This window comes from Panulirus ornatus, chromosome 29, assembly GCF_036320965.1.
Source record: "Panulirus ornatus isolate Po-2019 chromosome 29, ASM3632096v1, whole genome shotgun sequence".
Classification (NCBI taxonomy): domain Eukaryota; kingdom Metazoa; phylum Arthropoda; class Malacostraca; order Decapoda; family Palinuridae; genus Panulirus; species Panulirus ornatus.
Window position 1 is genome coordinate 8,752,855 of NC_092252.1, and position 15,746 is coordinate 8,768,600.

Consider the following 15,746-nt stretch of genomic DNA (forward strand, 5'->3'; position numbering starts at 1 on the left):
ACCCATCAGTAATGCCCGGTCTCTTGCATCAAAATTGCTGACACACTCACTCAGCTATTCCCAAAACACTTGCCTCTCATGATCTTTCTTCTAATAGTCATGTGCATAAGCAATCCACTTTCATTCTTACCCACATCAGTTTTGAGCTCACTACTTTATACTCTTTCAAACACTCTCATAACCCCTGCTTCACCAGTAGTGCTACTCCATCCTCGGCTCTTGTCCTCTCACCAACCCCTGACTTTACTCATAAGACATTTCCAAACCAATCTTACCCTTTAGCCTTGACCTTTGTTTCACTCAGAGCCAAAACATCCAAGTTTCTTTCCATAAAAACTACCTATCCCTCCTTTCTCATCTTGATTACATCCACATACATTTGGACACCCCAGCCTAAGCCTTCGAGGAGGATGAGCACTCCCTCATGGCTCCTGTTCCATATTTCAGAAGCAGAATTCTCTTCTACTTCAGGAATATTTTTTTTTGTACTTGCTTACAGTTTAATCTGATCATGTAATCATCTGTACTGTTCTTAATCTGCTTTATTACTGTCTTCCATACTCAGCTACCCCTGTATTCCCTACTCAAGTTACATAATCCATTTACCACAAATGTTAAGGGAGACCTAAATCATTCACATCTTTTTACTAGATTAACCAATAAGAAAATTACCTGCAGTATCACAGTATCCTCAGAAAATATAGAGTTGTCACCATGGAAGATAATTTTTGCAAGCGCTCTCACCAGTGGGGCATGTGACACTATGAGAAATACTTGTGCCAACAAGAACAGTGATACTACACTGCTTATTCTTGGTCTGTCATCCTGATTAAAGAAAAAGCATTGAAAACATACATACTACAAAATACATGAAACTGTTTTTCAAGCCCTAACATTTTCATATAATTTTCATCAGATTCAAGAATCCTGTTCTCATTAGCTTATCTATAGTGACAAAAACTGACTGACACATACATAAAACTATCAAATTATAATAAAAGCATATACCCTGTCATAATGCCACCACATTTAAGCTTAAAGGCCAGGCAGAGTTCATAGGTGTCTCATCAAGCCAAAGTTTGTTACTAATTCAAATACACAGGTAATCTTTAATTACAAATTCACCCATATGGCAAGAAATGCAAGTCAGAATCACCTATTTCAGATGGGATGCTAAACTGCTCATCACTGTCCATCAACACATATACTAACATCAACATGCACCACATAGTATGCAAGGACTGAACTTGGGTGGTAGCAAAGGGAGAGGCATAGATGGTGGAGAAGGTGGTGGTTGCAGTGATGGCAGAGAAAATGACAGAGACAGTGGCAAAAGGGATGGCTACAGTTGTGCCAGAGGCAAGCAAAAAAGTAGTGATAGAGGTATATGATCCCATCAAGTCCAGGTTCCCAAATTTCAGAACGTTTTGCTTTTGGGGGAATATTCCCTTGCTAGCTTGAAACAAGAAATATAATATATGGTTATATATTATGGTTATATATCAAGGCTGTTAGGGAGGTGAATGCAAGAGTTTTGGAGAGAGGGGCAAGTATTCAGTCTGTTGGGGATGAGAGGGCTTGGGAAGCGAGTTAGTTGTTGTTCGCTGATGATACAACGCTGGTGGCTGATTCGGGTGAGAAACTGCAGAAGCTGGTGACTAAGTGTGGTAAAGTGTGAGAAAGAAGAAAGCTGAGAGTATATGTGAATAAGAGCAAGGTTATTATGTACAGTAGGGTTGAGGGACAAATAAATTGGGAGGTAAGTTTGAATGGAAAAAAATGGAGGAAGAGGAATGTTTTAAATATCTGGGAGTGGATTTGGCAGCGGATGGAACCATGGAAGCAGAAGTGAGTTACAAGGTGGGGGAGGGGGCAAAAGTCCTGGGAGCATTGAAGAATGTGTGGAAAGCAAGAACATTATCTCAGAAAGCAAAAATGGGCATGTTTGAAAGAATAGTGGTTCCAACAATGTTATATGATTGTGAGGCATGGGCGATAGATAGGGTTGTGCAGAGGAGGGTGGATGTGTTGGAAATGAGATGTTTGAGGACAATATGTGGTGTGAGGTGTTTGATCAAATAAGTAATGAAAGGGTAAGAGAGATGTGTGGTAATAAAAAGAGTGTGGTTGAGAGATATATGTGTCAAGAGGTGGAGGGAACGAGGGGAAGTGGGAGACCAAACTGGAGGTGGAAGGATGGAGTGAAAAAGATTTTGAGTGATCAGGGCCTGAACATAAAGGAGGGTGAAAGGCATGCAAGGAATAGAGTGAACTGGAACGATGTGGTATACTGGGGTCAGCATGCTGTCAATGGATTGAACCAGGGCATGTGAAGTGTCTGGGGTAAACCATGGAAAGTTTTGTGGGGCCTGAATGTGGAAAGGGAGCTGTGCTTTTGGTGCATTGCACATGACAGCTAAAGTCTGAGTGTGGACGAATGTGGCCTTTGTTGTCCTTTCCTAGCACTACCTAACGCACACACAGGGGGAGGGGAGCCCACAGGTTCAAATCCCGGTAGTGGCAGTTGGTCCACAGTCAACCCAGCTATTCATCCACCCTTAGATCTAAGGTGGTGGTGAACCATAGCTGGCTCATAATCTATTTAAGTATATGATGCTTATGCATATTTTTCTTAATGTGATTTGATTCTGCATGTACCTAATTAGTTTACACAAAAGGTTTTTATTGTGATATTGATTTCACACATCCCATGCATGTCATTTAATCATTCTTACATATCGTATATATCTCCTATATATCATTAGCATTATTTAGATGTTTACATTTCATTTACAAAATAAGCATTATGAAACTAAAAGATAAATAACCTTGTTTTCACACAAAGTATGAACAATATTGAAAGAGAATCAACTATGACGGTCTCACGATAATTGTGGTTTCTGACAAATATGACACAGTTACATTTCTTTGACAATTTCTGAGTAACTGTGATGCATGAGATTTATTACCACCTGCATTGTTAGGATGCTTGTTATATTTATGGAAAGGGTTAGCATGCAACTCTGAGGCAGCATGCTCATACATCAATTAGTGCCTGATGTAGAATTGTATCTAAAATCTATCTAAACTATGGCTTAAATCAGACATAAAACTTAATCGAAGTCACTGATGCAAGAAATGTATGTCAAGAAAACCTACTCTTGATAGGATGCTGAAGCAATCATCAATGTGTATCAGCATATAAAGTTACTAAACTGTACATCAAATAGTGGTTGAGATATGCTTGGACCTAAAATATAACCAAGGTATGGACACAGGTGATGTTCCTCTAACTTGTAAAAACAAAATAAAAAGGTTCTAATACTTGTCTATTGAAAGACTCCCATTACCAGTTTTAGTAAACAGCCTGAAGAGCAGCTTTTATATTTGAACAAAATCTTCGACTATCCAAATATTATATACTGTATGTAAAACTCACCTTATCTTGATGAGGGCTTAGAGAATAAACAAGCAGAGGAACCAGCAAGCGATTCAACAAATGGTCAGCTAACACAGCATTAAGAGTTGTTATTTCTAATTTCAGGATGTCATTCAGATAGTGAAGATGGTCCAAGTGTTCCGCCACTAAATGGGACAGACGACCCCGACTGTTGTGACTGCAACAAAAATGGAATGATTAATCAGCTGAGTTCTTAACTACTTATTTTCCACAATGGTGATAAAACTGTTAACTGTTACACTTAAAATAAAATCTAAGTCCAAATGATCTATATCAAAAGACAACTCCTAAACATAACACTTTCAGTCCTACACATGTTTTCCATACTATTCAAAATCTTCTGGAGCAACCATGTGTCACATATACTTACCATATATCACTAGCAGAAATAATTAACCCATAGAACTTTCATAGCAGTTAGATATCCTACAAACATCATAGTGGAAGGACTCTTATTGAAGCATGTATTTGGCTGCTGAAAGAGTGAAACCCATGCATTTGGCTACCACAAATATAAACATGCAGCATCAAGTGAAAAATTACAGAGAAATTTTGATGGAAAATAGTAAATTTGAGGAATGTGATAATGACGATTGCTATGATGTTTCATCTGAGCCCCATGATGGGATTAAGTGCAGAAACAGAATCACAATCAATGGTATTGTACTGATAAGGCAACTTAAGGGATTACAGCCACTAACACAGGTCTCTCTTCTCTTTTTTGGTGTTTTGTGATTTTTAACACAATGAGAAAAATCTACAAACCAATCCCTTTTTTTAGTTTTTCAAATTATTTAGAAAATCTTAGGCTGGGGAATGCAAAAATTGACAAGACTTAGGACTGAAAGGGTTAAAGCAAACTGTTCCATACAGAACCACTTGCACTCATGTTCTAGCTCTTGAAACATACCATAGATGCAAAATACATGTCGATAAAAATTCTTCATAATCATTAAAATATCAAACATGAATACTGTGTTCATGCAATAACCTCCTAAATTATCCTGTTCTTAACCCTTATATCCTTTCAAAAGTACAAACATGCAAACAAACTTATATGTAAAAGAAAGTCTTTTCTGAATTTAGATGCACTAGCGCAAGATTAACCTTGTATCATACATTACTAAAGAAAGTACACAAAAAAGCAACACATTTCCTCTATGTTGGTGTGGGAGGATCATGAGTGTGGGAACCCTGGATGGCATTACAGATCCTCTCTATTCACATAAGTATAAGGTAGGTATGTTTCTCCTATGTGTGATTCTGTTCCTCATTTGCCTAACACTTTACACACTAAATAGTTACTGACCAGGAATGATTTCACACATTCCATGCATATCACTTACAAATTATTGCATATATTTTACATATTCTTTATATTCTAAATGCACTGTTTACATATCTACATATCATTTACACACGCAAAACATCATTTATATGAAGCAATGAAAATTAACCTTAATTTTATAAAAAATACCAACAAAACCCCCCCCAAAATTTTGTTTATCTTAATGTAGAATTACTTACATCTGTCGCATCATAAATTTGCCCTCATGCAATGATGACATGGTTCCACATTCTTTCACAATTTATGAGTGACTGTGATATGTGTTGTTAGGTGAAAGTGCAATGTATCGATAAGTTATGGAATCCTACAACAGCCTGGAATTCTAAATGAGTTGCAATTTACAAAAACCACAATTGTAACTTAGAGCAGCACTCTTCAATGCGGCATCACAATCATGGCCAAGAGCAATGAGAAGACAAAAAAATGGCAAAATTTAAGTGACATATATAGTATGAGAGGGGGTTGATGTTCTATACACTGATCCAGAGCACAAAAAGCAGTCAGAGTGGGTCTTGGCTGAGGATGATAAGTTTGGCTTCAGCGCATTACGCATGACACTCAGGGAGTGGATGTATGCAAATGAGACCACTCTTTCTTTGATTCTAATGCTACCTTACTTAGACATGAGAAGCAAATAGGTATAGAAATGTTAAACGAGAAAATACACAGTTAAATACAAAAAGATTCTACTTACTCAACATCACTCCGTACACAGTTTTCCAGTTCTAGTATGTGGTTGCCTATGAACCAAACAAGGTTGGAGAAATATGGGGCAGCAGTCCGATCACGTATAAACTGAAGCATTGACTGGTCATTGACCCGATACACATTAAGAGTCAGTGTCCGGACAGCTATCCGCACCATACTCTCTGGATGATTAAAAAACTTGATAGCCTCCGTATACAATGGGAAGTCATTTGTGTGCTGCAATGAGATAAATTCCTCAAAATCTTCTAATGATAAGGAGCACATAATGGATGCCCCACAAGACCTACTTCATAAGATAAAATAAATTCATAAAGACTATTGACAGTATCACAAAATCATGTGATAAACACCAAGACAAACAATAAAATTTAAAATAGAGAATTAGAATACCCTACTGTAAAAATTAGATTTAGACATGCCATGATTCACCACACACCACTGTGACCTGATGATTTGAGGCACTCCAAGTGAGAACTACAAAGTGACAGAAGTATGAAACATCAGAAAACAATGTAGCAGTTTACCAATTTTGAAATAAGTACATCTCTTGAGCTACTAATAGCATTTACTTAAATATTCTTAATCTTAGCTTATGGCCTCTAAACTATGGCAAAAAAAAAATATAAATTCAATAACTATTATCTTTTACTGCATAAAGTATGCAGGAGAAAATGTGCTAAAAGGACATAACAGTTATAATCATACAAACTAGAAAATGATATGTATTCATAAATTTTGAATAAAAAACAACACTTTTGGGAACTAAATACACCAGAGGTGTCAAGTGGAAAATAGGTGGCCAAAAGGTGGTTTATCAGGTTATTACTGTCATTTTATACAGTTCTCTTCAGAAACATCACGTCTAATTCACACAACAATGTGCGAAAAAATCAAAATGTATAATTGCTGTTACTAACCGCATAGAATATAAACGTTTTTTTCATTTAAATGCTTACCACTCATTATCTTAAACTCATCAAAGTACTGAGCACTTTTTAGTTTTACAATACAATGAATCCTATATTGTTCCCTTCATAACCTACCTCATTAACTAAACATGGGAAATAAACACAAAAATATAATCATCACTTATAACCACACTCTGTATAAGTACTGTTCAACCTATGCATTAAAAATTTTTCTCCACACATATTTGCCATTTCCCATTATTACCAAGGAAGCGTCAATAACAGTGGACTGACCTTAAGAAGGAAAATCCTCTTAGCCACCTTCTCTGTTTCTTCTTTTGGAAAACCACTCATTATCTTAAAACTCATTGAAGTACTGAGCACTTTTTAATTTTACAACACAATGAACTTTATATTGTTCCCTTCATAACCTACCTCATTAACTAAATGTGGGAAATAAACACAAATATGTAATCATCACTTGTAACCACACTGTATAAATACTGTTCAATCTACCCACTTAAAAATGTTTAATTAAACATATCTGCCATTTTCTGCATTAGTGAGGTAGCATCAAGAACAGAGGACTGAGCTTTAGAGGGAAAATCCTAACTTGGCCAACTTCTCTGTTTCTTCTTTCGGAAAAGTAAAAATTGGAGGGGAGGATTTCCAGTCCCCCCCAAGTCACATTCTATGACATGCAAGAAATACGTGGGAAGTATTCTTTCTCCCATATCCCTATGGATAAACACTTATACTCATCAAAATGTAGAAAACTCGTCATTTTACACTAATTTTTCAACAGTTTCTTTCTGAAATGTTTTATCTAACTCACTAACAAATAATGTGAGAAATGACCACAAAAAATATGTAATTAGTGCTTATGATGACACCATATAAATGCTGTTTAACCTGTGCCTTTACCATTCATTATCTTATACTTGTCAACATATGAAATACCCTAATTCTTATAAAGTCCCCTTAAAAAACATCTTGCCATACTCAAAATCTAATAATGTGGGCAATAATCACATTGAAAAAACAAAATCATTGCTTATATTTAAACATCTATATAAACTGTTAACATGTGAGTTCATCAATCATTATCTTGTTCTTGTCAAATTATATAATGTAATATTTTTTTATCTAGCATTAATTTTTGTAAAGTCTTCTTTAGAAACATCTAACCTAACTCAAGAACCCAAAAGCACTGTACTGTTGTGTTAACAAAAATGGTTGAGATATCAGGGGAAATGAGAACTGATGTTTGGCTACACCACCAAGGCCACCAATATTGGAAGCCTGTGCCTCAAGGAATATTGCAAGGAATGAGTGAGATGGAATGCCCCAATGTGACTGGTTGTCTACGAATGTCTCACGGGAAATGAATAGCCAAGAAGTGTTTTGTGTGTTGCGCTGCATGCCGTGATCGGGAAACCTGTCTGTGTGTGGGGATTGAAGGTGTCTACATCTCATCCAGAACTAAAGTGACCTCCCTTGTTGGAAAAATCAGCCATATTGTTTAAGCCATAACTAGATGTCCTTGTATTCTATTAAAGAAACAGATGGTTATAATGGTATCATAAATACATTCCGGCCACTTTGTCAATTGTCTAGTCCTCTCATGAAGCGCCTCCTATGTTTTCTACACACACTTAGGTCTGACTACAATGGTTTCTCATGAGTAAGAATGAAATGCTACAATGAAACTATATCATAACATCAAAAAGACCATAAAAGCTGGATGAAAGTAACAAATATTGTATTATTAACCCATGAAGAGACAGTGGTAGCATCACAGTGAACTTCAGTTCAGTGGTGAAAAATTCATTAAGTACCCTTGAACTCATTCTTAAAAGCATGGGAAAACTCTAATTTTCATAATGGAATATTAATATTAATCCAAAATGAGAAACAAGCTAAAGGATGCTTACACTAGATTATCAGAAAAAACTAAAGCTCATAATGAGGAGCAAGCTTATTATAATTTTAAAAAAATAACAGGAGTCACCTAATCTTAAATACCATATATCACAATCTGAATCTGAAAGTAGCTTGAAAGTACATGCTTCACTTTAAACTGACTTTATCAAAAATTGTAATTTATTCATCATGAATCACTCATCATGCATCATTACTTATCAGATTCTTTAACCTTCACTGTAATATCAAAAAAAAATTCTTGATTTCACAAAATAATTTTCACCAACTATCCAACTATCTGTCTACCATTAAACCCTGGAGAATAATTACCAACCTGTCTATCACCAATCCTATTCAAAGAATATTATAGTTCATTGCAGGTATACTGTTCACTTTGACAATAGAGTACTTCATTATAAAAGATGACTAATCATTACTACAAAGAACACTATGCTACACATATGACTCTACCTCATTATAAAAGAAGTGAATTGTATGGACATTGAGCTTGAAAGACAGGGTCTTCAGGAAGGATATGTAGTATGCCATGACCTCTTCATCACTGAAGTCAAACTTGTGGACGATAATTGAGTTGACGTGGTTATTGGAAAGCAGGTAATCTGTTCAGAGTACATACAGTTGCAATATAAAGTACATGAATGCTCAGAAAAGGCAGTAAGCACCTATTTAAATGGCATATAAAGCTCCTTTCAGGCTTATATTTCATATTATACCATTTCCAGTTAGAACTCTGTCCTTCTTTACCTTTGGTAAACTTTCACCAAACTACTCTTTCAACGTTTATTTCTTCCCTCCCCATAACTAACACAACTACTTCCCCTTATCCTTTTATTTCTTAATTCAATTTCATTATATTTATCATTAACCTTCTATTAAAAACATGAATTAGAAAAAAGATAGCTCCTTTACTTCTATCAATGGAAATGACAAAATACATAACCTGCTATTTGATGTTCAAGTATTCCACAAAGTAAGTTTTCCTAAATGTACTGATACTCCACTGCCTATAAAGTCTTTCACTACTCCAGTACTCATGTGAGGAATCAAAACTGTTTTAAGCATCAAATGTGTTACTGATGGTTACTGCCAACAGCTGAATTCCCTAAATGATGTTCAATTCCACTGATCATCCATACATATCACTAGCATTTGTCCACCGTATCACGAAAAATATCACTCACCATAATTGCTCCTGGATCATCCTGAAAGGAGCAACTACTTTGACTCATTGCATTGCCACATATAAGCACCTATGATTGTAAAACCAAAACTATACACTGCAAATGATAATAAGCAAACAAGAAGACCTAGGTACACTATACTTTTTCAATCAAGTGGAATGGTAAGAGTTATGTGTGTTTGTACAACAGAGCCACAACTAGAGAAGAACTAGAACATTTCTGAGCATTTTTTTTTGCAATAGAAAATGAGAACAGATATATTACAAGTATTGTTGATGTTTATAGCTTTACACTGGCCTTCAAAGATTCCATTACAGTCAAATAAAGCATGTAATTGTGAACCCAATTTGACAGCAATCATTCCATGCTCTGAAGTTATCATGAAGGAATCACAAAATGACATTTCACAATGCGATACTTTCAAGTGCCCATTCCCACCACCAAGTAAAATGCAAAGAAATGAAAACTGAAACAGATTTATAATAGATCAGCAATTGCTGTAATAATCATCCTTACATATTTTGGTAATAAGAAAATAATTTGCTCATTCACTCATGTAAATAAAGTTCTGCCTGTGTTCATATATTGTTAATAACATACATGTAGCATGCTTAATGTATGGTGTGAAATCACAACTGGAAAGAAACTATAAAGTATATACCACAATGTGCTCTGGCATTCACTAAGAAATCACTCCAGGAAAAAATGTCATCATAAACTGGCTGCCTATGTTAATACAGTCTATCTAACACCCTATGAGACTAATGTAAAAGAAAGTATACTACTTCTTCTGGGCTTCTCTTTACTTAAGGATAATGTACTTACATTTTGTAAGAAAAAAAAAGCTAATTTTTTTCTGCAATAAAGGAAAGTAATCTCATGGACTGTGTAATTTATGGGTTAAAGCACATGTAACTGATGACACATTAATATTGATTGTGCCTGATCAGTCCTATGGAGAATCTTATATATGGCTCGATCACTGGTATATAATCATATTAATCTATAAAATCTAATATCAAAGTCTGATGAAAACAGTTAAATTTAAAAACATGAGTTTACAAATGATTAATAAATATCAGAAATGACAGACACTATATATATATATATATATATATATATATATATATATATATATATATATATATACATATATATTGGTTGAGGACAATGTGTGGTGTGAGGTGGTTTGATCGAGTAAGTAACGTAAGGGTAAGAGAGATGTGTGGAAATAAAAAGAGCGTGGTTGAGAGAGCAGAAGAGGGTGTTTTGAAATGGTTCGGGCACATGGAGAGAATGAGTGAGGAAAGATTGACCAAGAGGATATATGTGTCGGAGGTGGAGGGAACGAGGAGAAGAGGGAGACCAAATTGGAGGTGGAAAGATGGAGTGAAAAAGATTTTGTGATCGGGGCCTGAACATGCAGGAGGGTGAAAGGAGGGCAAGGAATAGAGTGAATTGGAGTGATGTGGTATACCGGGGTTGACGTGCTGTCAGTGGATTGAATCGGGGCATGTGAAGCGTCTGGGGTAAACCATGGAAAGCTGTGTAGGTATGTATATTTGCGTGTGTGGACGTATGTATATACATGTGTATGGGGGTGGGTTGGGCCATTTCTTTCGTCTGTTTCCTTGCGCTACCTCGCAAACGCGGGAGACAGCGACAAAGCAAAAAAAAAAAAAAAAAAAAAAAATATATATATATATATATATATATATATATATATATATATATATATATATATATATATATTTTTTTTTTGCTTTGTCGCTGTCTCCCACGTTTGCGAGGTAGCGCAAGGATAGGGGATAGGGGATTAAGAATACTTCCCACGTATTCCCTGCGTGTCGTAGAAGGCGACTAAAAGGGGAGGGAGCGGGGGGCTGGAATTACTTCCCTCTCGTTTTTTTTTTTTTAATTTTCCAAAAGAAGGAGCAGAGGGGGGCCAGGTGAGGATATTCCAAAAAAGGCCCAGTCCTCTGTTCTTAACGCTACCTCGCTAATGCGGGAAATGGCGAACAGTTTAAAAGAAAGAAAAAGATATATATATATATATATATATATATATATATATATATATATATATATATATATATATATATATATATGTATATATATATATTTCCAGCCCCCCCGCTCCCTCCCCTTTTAGTCGCCTTATACGACACGCAGGATATACGTGGGAAGTATTCTTTCTCCCCTATCCCCAGGGAAAATATATATATATATATATATATATATATATATATATATATATATATATATATATATATACACAGTGAACAGGTGCATTCTAACCATAAAACTGAATTCTACTTACACAGCGAAGTTTCATTTTTTATGTTTTCAAAGAGGATATTCAGTGTCTGAAGAAGCTGAACACACACATAGCTTCCACATTTTTGCTTCATAATACGAAGAAAGAAAGAAAGCATGTTCTTCTCCAAGAAGAAGCTGTTAAGAAGAAAATTTGCAAGTAAATGGTTAAGAACTAATACTGTGAAACCTTCTTTCATATCCAAATTAAAAAAGTCCAGCAAGAAAACTTCTAAAATGGTAAATCAGATAATTCCTGAAATTCAGCACTTTTTTACTTTATATCTTGTCTCTTTCCTGCTTTTGCAAGATGTCATAAGGAACAAATGAATAATGACCTCATTCACATATATCCAGTCTCCAGCTGTAATGTACAAGGTAGGATGAGAAGCATTCTGAATTCAAAGAAATGGAGTGATGAGGTATATGGGAGGAGGGGAAGTGACATTAATGGGCCGAATCAGGGCATATGATGCAGTCAAATTAATCTATGAAGTGGTCTGTGGGGCTTGGCTGTGGATAGTAGACTCCAGTTTCAGTAAATCATACTGTACATGACAAATAGAAAACGGATGGAGGCAAACAAGTCCATTCATCCATGTCCGACACTACCCTCCAAGGAAGAAAAGGCAATCAGGCATAAAACAGAAAAACTAAAGTCAGTTTTACATCTACCATTAGCACTAATATCAATACATAAAATTATCACTTACTATAATCATCCGTTCCTATCAAGTTATTGTTAAAAATCATCTGTTTCTATCATGAAAAGTTATTACCTATCATCATCATTTGTTACATACTATAATCATCCGTTCCTATCAATTTATTGTTAAACATCATGTTTCTATCATAAAAAGTTATTACTTATCATCATCATTTGTTACAGACATGATAAATTACTGTCTATCATTACTATCTGTTATGGTACTGTCATAAGTTACTGTTTATCATTAAAGACAAAATTATCCCAAGACACTTATCTCATATTAACTATGAGATACTTCTGAGTTTTGAATAAAGAAGCCAATAACTAAATTTCTAAATAAAGACAGCTTGATCTAAGTTCAAGATGGTTTTCCAAATTCAGTATAGTGGCATGTCAAAATGACATTTTCTTTTATAAAGTAGTATTGAATTTCCAATAAATGGTTGTTATGCATGATATGTTTTGGCAATTAAAATCTGTCAGCAAATGCAACACTCCTGTCAGCTTTTTAAATACAAATCAATCATCAACTGGAATTCTAATGACCATACAACTTTCTAAGCAGCACTCAGACCCAATCTGTATAGTGCAATTGCACCAACAGACAATGGTAATCATATGGCTATCTGCAGCCTTAGTCAGTAAGGCCATGAAGTCTTTCTTAATTACATAGTCACTGGAGTTATATAGCTCACACTCTGGGTTCAAATCCTGATCAGAACCACAAAATACATTTCCATACATTCCCAGTTAATCATCACTATCTTCACATTCACATAGCTAAAATATTTTCCTATAGACACACAGTTTTTAAAACTATTACCTTTATTGTTCAGTTGATTCAAATTACTATGTAAATCACAATGTAGTTTTCATTAAATTTTCATCAAAGGGAATACAAGCATATGCAACACTCCCTAGTGAAGGAGTAAAAGTATAGTATTAATTTATAATGACTTCCCTACTCTCAGCTGCAAGTCACCTCAAAATGAAATACTTACTGAAATACTACACTACTTTTAAAAATTTTCAAATATCTAAAAATCAAAAAGAAAATATCACCTGAAAAAATCTGGGGCAATTCAATTGAAGAGAAAACATGACCCTACTTACTCAAAGACAGAGGAATCATTCTGGTCACCCCAGATGAGTATTTCTGCAATGGAGCGGAGGGTTTCCACCAGAAGGCCACGGTTACTCTCCTGCACAACCTGGTTTTTACTGAGCACATTGTACAGGTACCTAAGACAACAAATCTTGATGAGATTAATATTTCTATTCCATGACCTATATGATGAAATACAACTTAAATTGTAATCACTTACAGAATTATTATAACTATTTTCAAACCCATTTATATGGGATGAATTACAAGAGAATAGGCATGTGCCTCCTGAAAGAACCATTAAATTTGCAATCTTGGGGTATCAAACCTTACTCAATGGGTTCGCAAAAGGTACGCATGCCTAATTCCTTTGCTACCTTGCGAGCCTTTCAGTTCATTTTCACACACTTATATTGATAATTCCCCATGTTGCAAAATCTCAAAACTAATGACTAGAAGCAAGCAAACAAACATAAATCAAAATTCTGTCCTACCAATTATATCTTGCCTAACGCAAATCATACAATTCAAAGAACACATTCCAATAACTCTAATCTTAAACTTTTCCTCTGAACCTGAATACATCGAAGTCCCAAATAACAACATTTTATAAAGTACTGTAATGTGGTCTCACTTGAAGTTTGTTAATTCTCCCCAAGTCAAGAACTTGTTTCCTGGCTGTTTTATATTTCTTAAATAAAGTTCTTGAATTCCACAAGAGAAAATGTTTCCTACGTTACTAAAAAATAAAGCCACTTTTCTGAGACCAGGCAGCACTCCATCGCATTATGGAGAAAACAAAATATATTCATAAAAGTACATATAGAAAATCAACACATAAATTTCTTATGTTGATTAGTTTTTACAGTATCAGAGGTGCATTTCGTTGAATATATAGCAATTTTCTTGATTTTTAGTGATATTTAGAGTTCAGAGATACTGCATATTTCCTGTTAATATCTTGTATATCTCCACCATATCAACACATACTCATTTGTACCTATTAGTTGGAAACTTAAGTTTTTTTAACCATACATGACAGATTTTTTTTTCAAGCCTGCAATTCATCTTGCCACTCACTGCTGCACCCCCTCATCAATATGCTAAACACACATCAAACTGACTGGTAAGCATATAAGGATTACAAAGTCGAGATGAGATCATGAAAATGATTTCGGTATTGATATGAAGACATTCTGAGTGTAGGTAGTGAAAGATTTATCTACATATAGCAGCAAAACGAAGTTGGTTTTCACTTTTTCGACGGACTTTGACCACAACTTATCGGTGACAATTGAACTACCTTAAAACAGAATCATCAAAATTTGCGGTCATCAAACGCTTCTAATGCAAAATCATTTAATAACGACACCTTCCCCAGCTATAAGCAATTATATCACCAAGCAGGTGAAGCCATGCCAAAATATACCTAGGGAAGGTAGACATGCACATCAATAGCCGACCTCCTACCTGAGATGTTCCAAAGAATGAGGGTTCTTATTCTTCCATAGCCCTCCTCCAAACCATCCTCTTCCCTTCAGCATCTTTCTCGCTCACAGAACAGCCATACCTCGACGAGAGAAAAGGAATAGTGTGGAGTGGGTCGACCACTCAGACCATTGTCAACAACAATACACACAAGAACACCAATGATATCAGCTGATTGAGACGAAGTAGCTGGCAGCTGATTGGCTGACTTATGGCGCGACTTTCAAAAGAGAAATGTGGTCATACACCTGGAGATGACTATACTCATTTTCACATATAAGAGCAAGTCTCCTCAATCATGCAATTGATGGAGAATTTATTAATCAATTGGATAATGAGACTTACTGTTCTTTGGGATGAGTATCATCTAGAGTCCTTTGCTAATGACTACAATAAATTGTAATTATATCTTTATTGATATTCATGTGCTAACATGCTTATATATGATATCCAGGATCAAGTAATTAAGGTCTGAATCAGCTGTATTGGCTAACAATCATATAGTAAATATATATTGATGACCAGTTACATAATACTGTACTGGTGTCGTAAGACCATCTCTATGAGGCACTGTGATAA

The 15,746-nt window shown here is 35.3% G+C and overlaps 1 protein-coding gene across 7 annotated transcripts in view; it reads right to left on the reverse strand.

The window, feature by feature from the left end:
- The window catches only part of ema (C-type lectin domain containing ema), a 69,760-nt gene extending 54,437 nt beyond the window's left edge, over positions 1-15,323 (reverse strand). For all 7 annotated transcript variants that reach the window (XR_011714758.1, XM_071679135.1, XM_071679134.1 and 4 more), the window contains exons 1-7: positions 15,150-15,323; positions 13,688-13,816; positions 11,870-12,003; positions 8,819-8,967; positions 5,503-5,732; positions 3,440-3,617; positions 673-825 (exon numbers count right to left, since the gene is read on the reverse strand). Coding sequence is in view for 6 of the 7 variants with exons in the window: in XM_071679135.1 (XP_071535236.1) it covers positions 673-825; positions 3,440-3,617; positions 5,503-5,732; positions 8,819-8,967; positions 11,870-12,003; positions 13,688-13,816; positions 15,150-15,223 (1,047 nt within the window). In the remaining variant the exon portion in view is untranslated. The remainder of the gene's footprint in view (positions 1-672; positions 826-3,439; positions 3,618-5,502; positions 5,733-8,818; positions 8,968-11,869; positions 12,004-13,687; positions 13,817-15,149) is intronic.
- Positions 15,324-15,746: the final 423 nt, after the last annotated feature.